This window comes from Carcharhinus amblyrhynchos, unplaced genomic scaffold, assembly GCF_965287045.1.
Source record: "Carcharhinus amblyrhynchos unplaced genomic scaffold, sCarAmb.v2.hapA scaffold_689, whole genome shotgun sequence".
Taxonomy (NCBI): Eukaryota; Metazoa; Chordata; class Chondrichthyes; order Carcharhiniformes; family Carcharhinidae; genus Carcharhinus; species Carcharhinus amblyrhynchos.
The window spans coordinates 41,029-59,133 of record NW_027650429.1 but is presented as its reverse complement, the minus strand read 5'-3'; the positions used below and the strand labels follow the sequence as shown (position 1 = coordinate 59,133).

General features: G+C 42.2%; 1 protein-coding gene across 7 annotated transcripts in view; it reads right to left on the bottom strand.

The window, feature by feature from the left end:
• snx8a (sorting nexin 8a) overlaps positions 1-18,105 on the bottom strand; it is a 31,191-nt gene that overhangs the window by 3,016 nt on the left and 10,070 nt on the right. For all 7 annotated transcript variants that reach the window (XM_080184351.1, XM_080184352.1, XM_080184349.1 and 4 more), the window contains 8 exons: positions 13,151-13,268; positions 10,914-11,035; positions 9,885-9,965; positions 8,608-8,768; positions 6,728-6,860; positions 6,007-6,075; positions 5,435-5,584; positions 4,097-4,246 (listed from right to left, as the gene is read on the bottom strand). In XM_080184351.1, coding sequence (XP_080040477.1) covers positions 4,097-4,246; positions 5,435-5,584; positions 6,007-6,075; positions 6,728-6,860; positions 8,608-8,768; positions 9,885-9,965; positions 10,914-11,035; positions 13,151-13,268 — 984 coding nt within the window. The remainder of the gene's footprint in view (positions 1-4,096; positions 4,247-5,434; positions 5,585-6,006; positions 6,076-6,727; positions 6,861-8,607; positions 8,769-9,884; positions 9,966-10,913; positions 11,036-13,150; positions 13,269-18,105) is intronic.

Here is an 18,105-nt window from a genome sequence, read left to right as displayed (position 1 = left end):
GGCACTGAAGGAGCTTCTACGCTATTTCAATATTCCGTAACACTAAATGTTATGGTCAAATTAGAAACTCCAGGGTCATCTGTCACTTAATCAATTGAGGAAACTGCCAAGCTTCAGGAAAAATGAGGTCATGGAAGCAGCTGTGTTTTCATGAGCTCTGGCAGTACTCATTTTTTAACCTGTTTCTTATCTTGATGCAAAATCCATAATTATCTAATCCTGATGTGAATAATCTGGAAAATCTCGGCTTAATTTTGGCAAAAAGGAAGCCGAGTTAAGAAACTCCTTGTTTGATTGAGGTGGTTGGACACAGCCATGATGGGGCCCAGTTCACAGTGGTGGTTTAGCTGGTGAGCAGCCCTATACGTCAATGATGATGTTGGTGTTGAGATGATGGCTGCCTTATCAGTGAAGTTGTAGACAACGGTCTCCATTCCTGGCAAAGATTTTTGATGCTCATATTGATGAATTGAGAGATATCCTAAAGAAAATAGATGAAGTGGAGAACAGAATGTTGTCAATTGAGGGGGTAATTTCTTCAGTAGGAGCTCATCTTCCAGCCTTAGAAATCCTGCTGCATAATATGCTGTACATCCTGGTCGATTCAGAGATGGGGCTGGAGAAGCGTCATCCATGCGCCCGGTCTTCCGAGGCGCATTGCTGATGACTCCCCAGCTGAATTTGAGAATTGACTGTCATGCTGTCACAACTTTAATTTTAGGGCTGAATGTCTTGAGTTCAATGAAGCACGTTGTATCCAGTCTTCAAGGCTTGGGATTGGTCTTACATTGCTTTGTCCTGTGTGTTTGTCGGGAAGGGTTGGAGGTGTTGGGTCCTTGCCACCTGCTGGGACCTAGTCTTTTCTTTGCCAGGACTTTGGGGCGATGATATTGCAGAGGGTTCAGTGAAGCTCTGATTGGATCCTGCTCTGTGAACCTGTAATGGCTTTGGCTTTTTCAAGCTCCATGGATGGCTAAATTATCCTGCTGTTCATCATTAATCCTGAATTTTGTTTCCTTGAGATTATAAAACCTGATTTTGTGATGGGTGTAGGATATATAAAAACAAAGATATTTGCTGTCTGTTAGCCTGTGAAAAATCAGGATTGTCTTTTTTTTCTATTTAAGAACATAAGAAATAGGAGCAGGAGTAGGCCATCCAGCCCTTTGAGCCTGCCCCGCCATTCAATAAGATCATGGCTGATCTGTTGTGTCTCAGTTCCACCTTCCCGCCCTCTCCCCATAACCCTTAATCCCCTTGCCTAATAAAAACCTATCAACCCGCGTCTTAAATATATTTAGCGAGGCAGCCTCCACCACTTCAATGGGCAGAGAATTCCAGAGATTCACCACCCTTTGAGTGAAGAAGTTCCTCCTCAACTCCGTTTTAAACCGCCCCCCCTTTATCTTGAGGCTGTGCCCTCTAGTCCTACTGTCCTTTCTGAGCGGGAAGAGCCTCTCCACCTCTATCCCATCCATCATCTTATATGCCTCCATGAGATCTTTGAGATATTTGATCAATGAGATATTTGATGGTATTTGTCCACCAGTGTCCGGCAGTGGAATGGGGAAGGGCCTCGTTTGTGTGTCAGCTTCTTTCCATTAAAGAGAATGCTGAGTTGGTTGTCGGACATGAGGTATTCTTTTAAATGTGCTGTAACCCTTGCATTTACGCTGAGGGAGTACTTTTTTTTTGTAACCCAATTTGAGTAGCCATTAACCCATTACATGAGTAGCACCACAGCAGGATGGTAGATAGGTGGTTTGGTACAGAGATCGTTGGCATGGCCTAATAAGTTCTTGTTGTGGGTGAGGAGAACCCCTCATTGGAACCACCGGGATTGGGTTTTTCTTTTGTTGTTCTGGGATTTAGGAATCCTTGCTTGTTTCCTCAGAAATTAGGATTATGTATCCTAGAAAAGACTAGACTTTTTTGTCATTGGCATCCCTGGTGTTGATGGAATGGGGAATGTTTTAGGAAAATTTGTGTGGAATAATATATTAGATTTTGGGAATTTGTTGCATCTTGTGGTAAGTGTAAAATAGAAAACTTTCAATAAAGACCTCTTTAAAAAGTGCAGAAAGGATCGGACTTAGTGATGATACCTTACGCAGCTGAACAGTCAAACACACTTGGGCTTGTGTAGTTCTGTAATCCTTGGATATCTAGCCTTATAGATCAGTCTTCAATTTTGGTTTGGATGCACAGGAAGTGGCTTATGGAATATACAATGGGCACATTATGCAGTTTTTAGGGTTTTTCAGATGTGACAAAATGGGTTGAGAATTGTGTCGATAGTGGGCCTAAATGGCACCTCTGCAGTAGTTAGAGAAAGGGATTGCTCAATATACAAGAGTGATGGGAATGTTCTTGGCTTGTTGTCCCTTAGTGTGACAGAGCGGCTCAGGGCAGTAGTAGTTGTTTGTGTCCGGGTCAGGTGGAGGGTATCCTGTTTTTTATGAGGTTATGCTCTTCTGTTCCTGGTATACTTCCCGTGAAAATATATGCTGAAAGACTACGTCTGTCATCTGTTGAATAATCCTGATACATAAGAACATAAGAAATAGGAGCAGGAGTAGGCCATCTAGCCCTTCGAGCCTGCCCCGCCATTCAATAAGATCATGGCTGATCTGTCGTGGCTCAGTTCCACATTCCCGCCCTGTCCCCATAACCCTTAATCCCCTCTCTTATCACACCAAGATTGGTGGAACGGCAAATTGTGCGGAGGGTGTGGAGAGTCTGCAGAAGGATCTAGATAGGCTGGGCGAATGGGCCAGGAAATGGCAAATGGAATTTAATGTTGGCAAGTGCGAGGTGGTCCACTTTGGTAGGAATAATGGTAGGAAGGGTTATTACTTACATGGCGAAAAACTGCAGCAGGCGACGGTGCAGAGAGACCTCGGGGTCCTTGTGCATGAGTCGCAAAAACCCAGCTTGTAGGTGGTCAGGAAGGCGAATGGGATGCTGGCCTTCATAGCGAGGGGGATTGAATATAAAAGTAGGGAGGTCTTGCTGCGGCTGTATAGGGCATTGGTGAGGCCGCAGCTAGAGTACTGTGTGCAGTTTTGTGCACCGTACTTACGCAAGGATATTTTGGCCTTGGAGGGAGTGCAGAGGAGGTTTACTAGGCTGATGCCGGAGTTGAGGGGGTTGAGCTATGAGGAGAGGCTGAATAAATTAGGCTTGTACTCGTTAGATACTCCTCTCTTAGGAATTTCTTTTCTTTATCTGGGCAAGTAGGGTGTTGATATAGACCTGATTTGTTATAGTTAATCCTAGAAGATTTCCCTTTTCTTGTCAGAAGGAGGAAGTTCTTATCTCTCCTTGAAATACCCTATTGATGGGTGTCTTGATGATTCTTCATCTTGTCAGTCGGGTTTCCTTAGTGAAATACTGTTTAAATTATTTGGTGAATGGGAGCCTGATCGGTGTCTGTGATATGGCTGGAGAAGGTTTGTGTTGCAAGTCTACGCAAGGTGTACAAATCCTTGGCTTACTAGTTCCTGCACATGATAGCCTACCCTAACCACATCACATCTTGTACTGATGGCAGTATCCTGATGTTCCCTTTTTGTGTGTTATCCTTTTATTGCATGGAGGCCCGGGGATGCTGAGTTAGGCCCTGATTGGTTGTATATTACCCCATGACAAATCCCATATATGTTATCCTGTGGAGAAGGGTGTGCACCATGGGGCCATGGTTTATCCTGATATCTTTCTGGTATCCTTTTCTTATCCATAAGGGAGAATTCACTACCACAACAACTGCAATGATTGATAATTGGATCATGTGAATATTCACCGGTCTTTTCTGTATGCTTATGTGGAATAATGTCCTAGATTTTAGGAATTCGTTGCGTTTTGTGGTAAATGTAAAATAGAAAATTTCAATAAAAACATTTTTAAAAAAGCGTAGACAGGACCATGCTCAGCAGTGATACCTCATGCAGCTAAACACTCTTAGGCTTGTGCTTAAATGGACATGTGGGTCAGGTTCGAGGGCAGCTGGCAGCACAGAATCAAAGGAGGTTCAAACCCTTAGCAAACATAGCAGAAGGAATAACGAGTAAAATCACTATTGCAGGTTGAGCCATACCTCTCGGTGCCCTTGGATCTGGGAATCAATGAAGGCAGTCAGCACATGAGAGGTGATATGTAGATAGATGTGGATGAGTTGAGTCTCCTGGTGCAGGCAAAACATTGAGAAATAGTTCCGGAGTTCCATGGTCAAGATTGTACTTTCTTGCTGAAATAAGATCATAGTTGAATATTAAAGGAAAATGAACAGAGACTACAAAAGTGCACTACTCTGGAGATAAAATTTCACCTACCCCCCTCTGAGTAATTTATCAGCAGTTTATTGCCACTATTATGGGAAGCCAGTACCTTTATGGCATCATTAACTCCAGGCTATTTTTAAAATATTTATGGTCTTAATGACAATGACTGCTCCACAGAAAAGTATGTGTTGTATCGTGACATTTCTTCCACAAGATTAGCCCACAGGCCGTTATCCTGCTTAGTTCTCCCAATATTTCTTAAATTATCAAAATCCTCCCTGAATGTCTCAATTTAATGTATTTTCCAAGGACCTCAAAACTCCACCCACCCCAGTTTCCTCCCATGATCACTTTTTACAATGGTTCCATGTCCAGAAATTAATCATTTTAAAATATTAACCTTGGTGTTTAAAACCTTCCACAGCCTCGCCTCTCCCTTTCTCCGTAATCTCTTCGGATCCAAAAACACTTTGTGCACCTCCAATGTTTGCACATCTTTGATTTTAAATCATTCCACTACTGACAGATGTGCCTTCAGCTATAAAGGCCCTAGGGCGTGAAACTCCCTCCCTAAACCTCGCTGCTGCTCATGCTCTCTTTTCATATACAGTACTCTTTAAAACCTACCTCTAACTGAATATCACATTGTGACTTTATCAGATTTTGTTTGATTACGCTCCAGTGAGACATCTTAGATCACTTTACAACATTAGCAGCACTAAATAAATGCAAGTCGTTCTTGTTTAAACGTCATTCAACCACCAACATGGATTTATTTTCTTCAAGGGGCCCTGTATTCTGACCTCAACAACATGGTAAGGGCTGCTTATGATCACTCTCTTGATATCAAGGACAAGCTTGGATTCCAAATTCTTCTCTGCATTCAAATTGTTTATTGCACACCTTCCATGCTCACAACACCCAAGATTCTGCAATCATTAAATCTTCAACTCATTTACATCATTCAAACAGTTTCTCTTCATCAAAACAATACCTCATTTTTGTTGGGGGCCCACCCTTAATCAAAGAACCAGCTAATACTCTAAGTTGCCAAATGAAGAAAAGGCAATTTTGACAAGGCAATGGACAGCTACAGTAAACATCTCTTGACCAAATGTATTTACAGCAGCAAAAAAGAAAGACGAGCAGAGCACCTGTACAATTCGTGACTCCAATTGTTCCACAGAAATCTGCTCCTTGTCCTGCACAGTTACACTCATCATCTGCCGCTTCATGGAGCTGTATTTTTGTAATGCTCGTTGGTGTTCATGAAGAACACCTTTCTCATGACGCTCACACAAGTCCTAAAAGCAAGAGATCAAAATACAGGTAATTCAACTTCAATTTAGGAAATGGAAGGATCTCTAAAATAAAAATGCATCCCACAACTGTCTGAAAATGAAATAATTTCAATTCTGTCTCATCCTGCAGATACATCATCAGCTCCTTCCTACTGCCAGGTGGTCAGATAGGTTACCAATGCCAGCCAGAGTACTGGAATGGAGAACTCTCAGCTGTCAGCACATCAGGCCAGACTTCCTGCTTCGAATAACAAGTAGCAGTATGGCTAAACTAAATTAAAAATAGATTCTGAAATCACAGTTGTTCAAACCAGATGTGTCCGTCATCAAAACTCGGAGGGTTACATCTGAAACTTTTCTACATTCTAACTGACCCATTCGGGATCAGACCTGCTTCAAATGCAATTCACAGTGATAGCACTTACCTTGTAGGACTGCAGTAAATCCAGGAAAAGGTTGAGTTTTTCCACCACTTCCTCCTCTTCTCGCTTACCCTGTTAAAGACATGGAAACAAACTTAAAAACTGCAACATGTTTCTCCACTCCAATTAAAGTTTTTTTGTCCCTTCTTTTATGTCTCTGATCCACACACCACTGTGGCAGATTTGCAATCATGGTCTCATATCAGTCTCCCAGACACTGGGAGGCACACATTTACCTTCTAAATATTAAATAGAAAATCACACCAGAAGTTTGGTTTAGCGCAGATGCACTCAACATGGACCTGCACTCGATTGTTACTGACTTTGGATAAGATACCATTTACAGGGATGCAACAGCATTCTACAATTGCTAAAACCAACAGTGTTAGCCGTGGCTCAGTGAGTAGCAACTTTGTTTGGATTATTATGGGTTCATGTCTCATTCCAGAGCCTTGAACACACCATCTAGGCTGACAATCCCAGTGCACCACAGAGACTGCTCGACTGTCAAAGGTACCATCTTTCAGATGATGTTAAACAAAGGTATAATTTTCCCTCTTAGATTAATGTAAAAGATGCCACGGCACTGTTCCAATCTGAGCAGGGTGTTCCCCTCAGTGTTCGGGCCAATATTTAACTCAACTCACAAGCTCACTTGACAAAAGTCAGATTTTTCTTTCTTTGTAGCCCAATGGCGAAGGCAATGTTTAATTACTGGACTTGCCTGCTGTGCAGCTTTATCAGCGAGTAGTGCAAACTCCACAGATAAGCCTTTAAGGGCTTGCTTCAGGGCACCCCACGTGTTGCTTGCTGCTGATGCCCATGATGGAACTGGTGTTGTGTCAGAGCCCAGGGTACTGAGATACAGAAAGGTGATAGTAGTTGGAGGAACAAAACTTAAAAAGTTAGAGCACATTAGTAAAATATCACTTCCTAGTCACACGTCATCTGACTTGGACACTATATTAATGTTTGTGGTCCTTTAATGTTGCTAGGTCAAGATCCTGGAATTCCCTTCCTGACAGCACTTTGAGCACCTTCACTACAAACTGTGGTGGTTCAAGGCAGTGGCTCACCACCATCTTCTCAAAAACAACCAAAGGGCCAATATATGCCAGCCTTGCCAGTGAGACCAATATCCCAAGAATAAAGATCTTTTAGGAAAGTAAAAATTGGTCACGTCTAGGATTTTCTAAAGAGGTCATGACCCCACAGTAAACTGCTTGCGTAATGAATAGTGACTACATTTTATAAGTACTTCATTGGCTGCAAAGCGTTTTAGAACATCCTATGATTGTGAAAGAAGCTTATACCATGGAAGTGCTCTCTCATTTTAAAAGTAGGAATGCAGGTTAAACTAGTCAATCATTTATCACTTGAAAAACAGTGCATGCGGTCCCATTTTGCTCGGCTTTAATTAGCCCCCTCATTCTTCAGGAGCCTCGAGTTCTATAAGCACAAGCATTTACTTATTGCTGTGCCAGAATAATTTCTCTGCTCACTTCAGGATGGCCTTTGAGCTTCTCCAGGGGAATGGGGGTGGTTGCTATTTTGAGTCTCTTTCAGTCACTGACCCTGCAACTTAAAGCTCTCCATAAATTCACTCCTGCAAAAATAAACTACAGCTGCTCCCAGTCTCACAGCCTGGTGAAAAACGTGCTTTCTATTCATCCTTCAACCCCTCCACCTCAATGGCCTCCCTCTTCCTTGGCTTATCATGTTGCCATAATCAATCACTGCTCTAGCTTTTGAATTCCTGATAAACTAAGTCCTGTTCACCGAACACAACTTTTGTGGGCTTGATCGGAATAGTTTCCATCCTTAAATAACTACAATGGCAATCACAACTTGTAACGTATCCCTTAAAACTAAGCTGGACCGATAGTTTGAAAGTTGAAAGTTTGAAAGTTGCATAAGAAACTTTGAAAGTTGCATAATCTTGAAGAAGCAGCTTCTATGATGCACGTCCAACCCCAATAACCTCTCGACGGTAAACCATGCAAGTCTCAGCCCTCTCTCCACAATCATGGGATACATCCCAAGCAAATTGGCTCCATTTTCTGCTGTACTTTCCTTCTTCGCTGTCTACCCTGTCTTTGTAACAGTTGCAACTGGGTTGTACCATGTGATCGTCAAAACTAGCTGAATTCTTCTCTCTGCCCAAGCAGAAATACATCACTACCCTCTGCTCAGCATTGACAGCACACAGTGCAAGTTTCAAACCCATGCCCAGATGTGCTCTATGGTAAGAGGTAAAATACCATCTGTCCCAGATTAACCCTCCAACAGATACAAGTGCACACTCCTCAAAGTAGGGGTAAGTGGTGAGAGAGAGAGGGACACAAAGTAGGAATGAGACAGCAAGAGATATATACAGAGTGCTGACAAAAATAAGGGAAAGGGGAAGGGGGATAAAAAGACATTGGTCTCTTTCCCAAAGTCAGTTAGAGCTATAGGGGCTCACAAGCAAAGAAGAGCACATGACACAGGACTGGCAACGTGTCAAGAAAAGTTTAAAAAGTTGTTAAAATTCAGGTCACAGTAATGGGTAATAGTAATAATTATGACACAACTGAACCCACATCAGAAAGTCTCAGCACTTACCTCAATTCCTTCCCAAACAGCAGGAGATCAGTGGCGTTCTCAGCAGACCTGTTGGCCATTCTCTCTGCCCGGTCCCTCAGCTTACGGAAGCTGTTGTAGATGTTTCGAATCAGCTCCCTGCTGGCACCAAACTGAGCCTGAACATCAGGAGGAAGTAGTTCCTGCATTTGTCAGGGGGTGGGATGGGGAAGAGAAGAATCTTTACAACTTACGGAAGTAACATCAATACTGGTCTTTTCCTTCAAAATAACTGAAAGCTGGACACTTCGTTCCTTGAAACATACAGCTGTAAGAATATTATTTAGACTCTATATTAGATTAATAAACACCAAACTTGGAGTCTTGAGCACCTAATTTAGGTTAACACTCCCACGCCAGCATTGCACCATTACAAATTCTAGCTTGACTGCACCTGGTTTGAGGAGAGGGTGCTGCATTATTGGAAATGCCATCTTTTGGACAGCATTAAACTGGGCTTTATTTGCCCTCATGGATAGATGTAAAATATCACATGACAGCATTAAAAGTGCAGGTGAGCTCCCCACCTACCCTCCAGTGTCCTGGGGAATATTCATCTCTCAACCAACACCACTGAAATAGATGATTTACTTACTTAATAGAAATCTGAGAACTGCTTTCCTCAAAAGGTGGGCACAGTAGGATAGCTAAAGCTTTCATAAGGAAGTCAGAGTTCACTGCTGGGTCATGATATTATGGTATATAGAGCAAAGGCACATAAGTGGAGTTGAGGTGCAGATCAGCCACAATCTAACTGAATGCCAGAACAAGCTCAAGAGACTGAATGGTCAACTTGTATCCTTCTGCATCAACTGGAAGCCTAGAAGTTAAAATTAAACTACAGATTATTTCATATTGTGCATTTGGGCTTTTGGTTTGAGGAAGGAGTGCTGCATTGTTGGAAATGTTGTCTTTTGGATGACATTAAATTGAGGCTTTATTTGCCCTTGTGGACAGATGTAAAAGATCTCATGGCACCAAAGTGCACTTGATTAAATCACTTCCCATGATTAATGGTGTGATCTGTAACTAACAGTACTTAAAACTAGACGCCAGGATGCTCTCTGCAGACAACCCCAGTTTGGAAGGACATAATCTGTAATTATACTCTTGATTGCTTTGCAAGTGGATGTAGTATGATGGTAACACCAATATGCTTCATTGAAAACCTCTTGCTGGCACCATTAGAACATAAAGCATCGCTGGATTAGCCATGGAAATATTTACTCCTACAAGAACAATGCTCTTCCAATTGTTACCTTAGCTGTTGCTGCAATTTCACACGTCATAAACTCATCACCCACACCTCGTAACGATTCCCGAATCTTATTCTGGACATCCTTTTCAAAACGAAAGGGAAAATATGTAAAATCCTATTTCAAGAAAAGGGTCCATTTTCAAACAACTTTTGTTTAAACTTTGTGCTCAGCATTTTTCTGGTATAGCTGGCCATTTTGCTCATCTTAGTTAATGGATTTTGTTCTTCAACCACTGCAATTAACATGGTATGAAGCAGTTTAATACAGGAGTGATTCACTTAATTATTGTGGAGGGTGGTTAAAAGTAAGGCCCATTTGTATGAGACAGGAGTTTTAAATTTGGACTTAGGATATCTTTCCCTTAAAGATATGTGAGACACCAAGGTAGGAAACCGTTTTGTAATTTTAAACAAGACAACAGGAAATATCTAGTCATCAATAACACATATTAAGGTTGAAGTATCAAGCTCGGAGTTTTCTCAGTGCTGTCCCCAGTAACCAAGTAAAATGGCCATCAGATTAATAACAGGTTAATTTTAGGCAATTCTGTTTTGTAATCATGCCAACCTTTTCAATATAATTATAGTGCAGAGGCATCAGGATGTTACAAAATATTTATATTTTCTTTGAGGTCACATCAGTTGTAGCTCTGGGAGATTCTCTCTTCTCTTAGATCTTCCACCATGCCCCACACATCAGTTCAGCAAAGGTGAACTGATGTAAAAAGCAGGCATCAGAGGAATGGTGGGAATTCCCTGTCCACCCACATTCCCCCCATCCCTTGGCTTCATTCAACACCTCTCAACAACAGCTAAACTGAGATCTGGCACTCAGCATTAAGAGGACAGGTGGGGAAAATAAATTCTTCCAGCAACCCTCCACCATTCTGTACTACACAATAGTAGTCCCTCACTGCTCTAGATAGGAACCATTGCTCACTATTCACTGATTGCTCAAACCAGCCATTCCCAGGAAACTTTCTTGCACATGAGAAATGGCAAATAGAATGTTGCTCTACACAATACTCACAGGACCACTGAAGCACAGGAAGATTTGAAGAAGTTCATCTTCAGAAAAGAATGGGTGACGAGCCACCAGGTTAACAAAACGTTTCAGAGCACGTCGCCGAGACTCAATAAACTCACGGTCAACTGGGAAGGGAGAAATTTAAACAGTTGAAAATGCTTGCAAGGCACAGTAAAAAAAATTGTTCACAATTCCAAGCATTGGTTTTTTTTAAAAACAGCCTCTCCCTCAAAGTAGCAAAGGTTGATGCAACACTCACATGCAAGCATTATTTCAAGGAACCAATTGCTCAATGCTTATGGGAGTTTCTAGAGAGTGTCAGTATAAATAATGCTCAACAAAACAAAAAAAAAAATCAGAGCAGGCATAGGCCAAGCAGTCCCTTGAGCCTCCTCCACTATTCAATTAGATTATAGCTGATCATCTTTCTCAACTCAACTATCACACCTTGTCTTCATATCCCTTGATTCTCTTAATATCAAAAAATTGATCAATATCAGGCTTGAATATACTGAATGACCTAACAGCCACATTTTCACTTCTCAGTTTAAAATGGAAATTCATTGAAATATTGCACTACATTCAGATTTTTTACTTATGTTAACTGCATTTAGTGACATCACTCAGTGTAACTAGCAAGTACAGAAGGTAAAAGCGAAATACTGCAGATGCTGGAATCTGAAACAAAAACAGAAAATGCTGGAAAATCTCAGCAGGTCTGACAGCATCTGTGGGGAGAGAATACAGCCAACGTTTCAAGTCTAGATGACCCTTCTTCAGAGCTTAAGTACTGAAACACTGCCAGGAAGACAGACCGCAATAATCACCCTGAACTTTGCCTGGAAGATGAAACTCAATTCAGTCAGGCTGTAGACTTATAGAACACATTTGAAGTTCACTACATGGTTTTAAGACCCAGGCCAGAAACTCCAAGGTATTTTGTGACGATAGCCTAGACCCTAAGTTTTGTGTTTCGTTTTGGCGTGGGTGAGCATAAGTTGTTTCACTCCAGGTATGATTCAAAGGACTCACTAGGAAGCTAAAACAAATTTTATTTAAGTACACTGTTAAAATATAACAGAATTAGCGAACTTTTACTAATTACAAGACTTAATCATGACACAGTATAACTTAACAGCTAGCTACCTCTGTTGTCCCAACATGAAACAACATTCCACAGACATACACCCATCTTCAGAATTAGTTTGCTCACATGATGCTAGACTTTCAGCTTTGTAACACCCATGGACGAAAATCCAAGCCAGCAGTTTTCAGTTCAGGATATATCCTCCAAACAACACCACCTCAGAGTGGTGAACCCAATCTCTGGCAGCTTCTGGTCTCCAGACTTCAGAGAGGGAAAAACAGAGATGTTCTCCCCTAATCAAAAGCAGCACTTAAACAGCAATACTTAGCAAAAACTCCAAGGTAGTAAGGGCGTGGAATGCCCTGCCTGCAGCTGTTGTGGGCTCGCCAACTATAAGAGCATTCAAATGGTCAGTGGATAGGCATATGGATAACATCGGAATAGTTTAGGTTAGAGGGTCATTAGATTCGTTCCACTGATCGGCCCTCGATGTTGAGCCAAAGGGCCTGTACTGCGCTGTAACGTTCTATGTTCTAACCCCAAAGAGGGGGAAAACATCGTTATTTCTCACAGTTCCAAGCAGCTTCTGAAAAATGAGACTAAAACTGGGCTTCTATTAAGCATAGCAGTCCCTAGCCACATGACCTCCAAGAAAATGCTACTTTGCCATCCCAGGGGAACACAAACAGAACAGATTAAAAACAACATGATATCCATTAAACAACTTCAGCAATAATAAAGGACACCAGCTGCAGACAACACCATGCCAACAAAATCCCAGAGACTGCTAAAACATCCCGCAGAGAAACATAATTAAAACACATTTCTTAAAGGCACAGTATCATAACAATGACTGCATCCTCCTCCCTCCTGGCATTGCACACACAGGCCATATTTAGTTTTCTTCAAAGGCCTGGTACAATATACACATGCTATCATTAGTTGGAGGAGTCCAATGCATGCATATCAACATAAACAGGTCATTCTCATTCCGCATCAGTATCCCCTCATTGCTTGTTTGAATGGTGCTACTCCAATCTATAAGCTGAACATTGACAGGTCCCCCTCAAAAAGGGCAAACAAAGAAGCTGGGTGCTTGGACAGACTTCTAGTTTCACAGTTATATTATCATTTTGCCGCACTAGACTTTTACCTCTTAGCATTCTCTTTGGAGGCAATGCTGGCACCATCCGATATGGAAATCGCTGGAGCAACACCTCATGAAACACCACAAAATCATTATATCTTCGGTAAACTGATGACTTGAATCGCTGAAAGGAAAAATGCATTGAGATTGGAATTTTTTAGTAATGCGGCTTTAATTATTTTTCTTCATCACAAACCCTCCCTCCTAAAGATTGGCTGCACATAGGGGTATAATTGCACTACTTTTCCACCACTTACTTGACCGTGAGGTCTGGCATGTTGTTATGGCCAAATCAATTTTTCTTCTCATCTGATGTCCATTTGCCAGCAGTTGTCTAGGAGCCCTATGAGCCTATTCCACCATTCTATTAAATCATAACAGAAATGGGAATAAGCCACACAGCCCTCAAGGTCATGGCTGGTCTGCAGCCTAACAGTATACACCTGCCTTTGGTGGCCCATATTCTTTAATACCTTTGCTCAACAAAAATTTATCTCAAGATTTAAAATTAGCAACCAATTTATTAACAACTCCGTTTGTGGAAGAGAGTTCCAAATCTCTATCACCTTTTGTACGTGGAAACGTCTTCTAATCTCACTTCTGAACTATCTGGCCCTAATTTTTAGCCTATGCCTTCTACTAGGATTTCCAATCAGTGGAAATACTTTATCTTTGTCTACCCTGTCTTTTGGGCAGAAAACAGAACCAGTTTGTATAATCTCTCCTCACAACCCCTGAAGACAAGGTATCATTCTTGTAAACCTACATTGTACTCCCTCCAAAGCATATACCCTTCCTAAGATGTTGTATCCAGAACTGCTCACACAACTCCAAGTGGGATCTAACCAGAGTTTTGCATAGCTGTAAAGAAGCAGAACTTCTGTGTCCTTATATTCCAGTCCTCTAAATATTAAGGAAAACATTCTATTAGCCTTCTTGATTAATTCTGCCCCTGTTTGTGGCATTTTAAAGATCTTTGCACTTGAATCCTCAAGTCTTTTTTGACATTGTATTTAACTTCATACCATCTGAAAAGTACCTTAATCTATTCTTTTTTGGTCTGAAGTGGATAACCCCACACTTGCTTACACTGAAATTCCCATTCACTTCATCTATTAATATCTCTTAATTTTATGCTATCATCTACACTGTCTACAATGCAGCCTAACAAGTTTGGATATATGATTTCCTATGCAATTATTCAAATTATAGTTAAGGCCCTAATACATTCTAGTGGAACACCATGAGTCACATCCTGCCAATTTGAGTACCTACCCATTATCCCTGCTTACTGTCACCCACCACTCAACTAATTTCCCAGCCATGTCAGTAATTTGCGCTCAATTCCTTAACCTTAGTTAAGTCTCTTATATGGGACTTTACCAAATGCCTTCTGGAAGTCAATTTAAACATCATCCACAGACATTCCCCGTCCACTACCTTAGTCACCTCCTCAAAAAATTCAATGAGGTCTGTTAGACATGACTACCTATCATGAATCCATGCTGATTCTCCCTGGTGGATGGAATGCATCCGAGGGTTCTGAAAGAAATGGCGGAGGTGATAGTGGATGCCTTGGTGGTTATTTTCCAGACATCGCTGGATTCCGGGGAAGTGCCGGAAGATTGGAAAGCGGCTAATGTTACGCTGTTGTCTAAGAAGGGTGCCAGGCAAAATGCGGGGAATTATAGGCCAGTTAGTTTAACGTCTGTTGTAGGTAAAATGTTAGAATCCGTCATCAAGGAGGAAATAGCAAGGCATCTTGAGGGGAATTTCTTGATAGGGCAGACGCAGCACGGTTTCGTTAAGGGGAAGTCGTGTCTGACAAATTTACTGGAGTTCTATGAGGATGTGTCTAGGGCGGTGGATAAAGGAGAGCCGGTGGATGTGGTCTTTCATGATTTTCAGAAGGCGTTTGACAAGGTACCTCAAGAGGTTATTGCAGAAGGTCAGGGGACATGGAGTTGGGGGTAGGGTGTTAGCGTGGATAGAGGACTGGTTGTCAAATAGGAGGCAGAGAGTGGGGGTCAATGGGTGCTATTCGGATTGGCGGTTGGTGACTAGTGGAGTGCCTCAGGGGTCGGTGCTGGGGCCTCAGCTATTTACCATTTATATAGATGATCTGGAGGAGGGAACCGAGTGTATGGTGTCGAAATTTGCTGATGACACCAAGATTGGTGGAACGGCAAATTGTGCGGAGGGTGTGGAGAGTCTGCAGAAGGATCTAGATAGGCTGGGCGAATGGGCCAGGAAATGGCAAATGGAATTTAATGTTGGCAAGTGCGAGGTGGTCCACTTTGGTAGGAAGAATGGTAGGAAGGATTATTACTTACGTAGAGAAAAACTGCAGCAGGCAACGGTGCAGAGGGACCTCGGGATCCTTGTGCATGAGTCACAAAAACCCAGCTTGCAGGTGCAGCAGGTGGTCAGGAAGGCAAATGGGATGCTGGCCTTCATAGCGAGGGGGATTGAATATAAAAGTAGGGAGGTCTTGCTGCGGCTGTATAGGGCATTGGTGAGGCCGCAGCTGGAGTACTGTGTGCAGTTTTGTGCGCCGAACTTACGCAAGGATATTTTGGCCTTGGAGGGAGTGCAGAGGAGGTTTACTAGGCTGATGCCGGAGTTGAGGGGGTTGAGCTACGAGGAGAGGCTGAATAAACTAGGCTTGTACTTGTTAGAGTTTAGAAGAATGAGGGGAGATCTCATTGAGACGTATAAGATGATGAATGGGATGGATAGGATAGAGGTGGAGAGACTCTTCCCGCTCAGAAAGGACAGTAGGACTAGGGGGCACAGGCTCAAGATGAAGGGCGGGGGGGGGAGGGGCGGTTTAGAACAGAGTTGAGGAAGAACTTCTTCACTCAAAGGGCGGTGAATCTCTGGAATTCTCTGTCCGTTGAAGTGGTGGAGGCTACCTCGCTAAATATTTTTAAGACGCGGGTTGATGGGTTTTTGATAAGAGAGGGGATTAAGGGTTATGGGGAGAGGGCGGGAATGTGGAACTGAGCCACGACAGATCAGCCATGATCTTATTGAATGGCGGGGCAGGCTCAAAGGGCCAGATGGCCTACTCCTGCTCCTATTTCTTATGTTCTTATGATTAACAGAAAAATATTAAGGCATTCAGTTACCCTATCCTTGATTATCGACTCTATTAATTTTCCCACCAAAGATGTTAGGCTAATTGGTAATTCCGTAGCTCCTATTTCACCCATCTTAAAAAGCAGAGTGACATAAGCAAATTTTCTAATCCAGATGAACGTCTCTTGAATCTGCCTTTTAGTTGTTCTTATAAGCTGCTTTGTGGCCCTTTGTTGGTATTTGTTTCTTTCCCATTTGGGAGGATCTGTGTGTTTGTTGCATTTTTGTAAGTTTTTTTTGTGTTTTATGCTGTCCCTCATGTCTTTAGATATCCATTTTTTTTTCCTGTGAAGTTGTGCTTTTGCTTCTGAGTATAAAATGGTTCTGTGTTTTATTAAATGTTTCTTTAAACATTCTCCATTGTTCTTCACTTGGTTTACCTGTTAGCAGATTTTTGCAGTTCACTGTGGACAGTCTGTGGTCTCATCTCATTAATGTTGGCCTTAACCAATTCTAAAATTCTAGTAACTGATGTATACTTCTTGCTTTCAAACATTACAATTGAACTCGATCATGTTATGATTGCTGTTTGATATACATTCAGTCACAATTATGTTACTAATTGAATCCAGCTCATTACTAAATCCAATATTACCGGAGCCCTTGTTGCATCTAGGATATATTGTGTAGAAAACTGCCCTGGACACCTTCCAGGAATTCACCGTCTTTCTGACAGGTGCTTGCCTATCACTCACAATCGATATTAAAGTTAAAATCCCCCATTAATACTAGTTTGCCTTTGCTACACATTTGCCTAATTTTGTACTAATACAATCTGGCACTGAGAGCTGCTACCACAGGGTTTATACACAACACCTATTACAGTTTTGATCCTTCACTGCTCCTCAGTTCCATCCATAATATCTCTACTAGATGCTTTCCCCTTTATTATATCTTCCCTCACCATTGAAATGATTTTGTTTCTAATCAGTAAGGCTACTCCACCTCCTTTGGCATTTTCCCAATCCATCCTGTAAACCTTATGACCTGCTATATTTAGTTGCCAGTTCCAACCATCGTGTAGCCATATCTCAGTAATGGTCCCTCGCCTCCAATATCCTTTCAAGCCAGTCTACCCGAGGTAGGCAACCCACCATGCAGGACGCTCGATCCTGCTTCCGAAGAATGCTATCTGATTATAGAATCCCCTACCATTACGACTTTTCTTTTTGCTCTCCCGCTTGAATGGCCTCCTGTACTATAGTGCAGCGGTCTGTTTGCCCATCCTGCCTAGTCTTCTTTCTCATCCATACAGGGAGCAAGTACCTACTACTGTTGGACAAGGCCAAGAGCTGAGGCTCTTTCAATGTTAAATTCAGGATACCTCTGCCTCACAACCAACTGGGGGGAGGGGGGGGGGGGCAGGGGTGTGTGTGTGGTGTGGTGGTGGTGGTTCTTCTTAAACACAGCGTCAAGGTAATACCGTAGTATCTGAAGCTCAGATTCCAGTTCATCAACTCTGAGCCAAAGTTGCAAATACTTTCTGCCGATGCGTTCACCATTACTCGCAACGGGATACATTAGTTCCCACATATCCTCAAACTGCACTTACCCATCTGTGACTGTCTAAGCCAGAAAACTGTAGGTTAAGTATGCCTCCAAAAACTTGCACACAAAATCCAGTGCAGGTGCAGGCTTTCAGCTGAGACATTAAACCGAGGCCCTTGCCTGCTCTCTCAAGTGAATGTAAAAATTCCTATGGCACTATTTTAAGGAGAAAAAGCAGAATCTTCTCTCCACTTATGTCCTGGCAAATCTTTATCCCTCACCGAGCATCACTTAAAACAGATCATCGGGTCGTTTATCTGATGCTGTTTGTG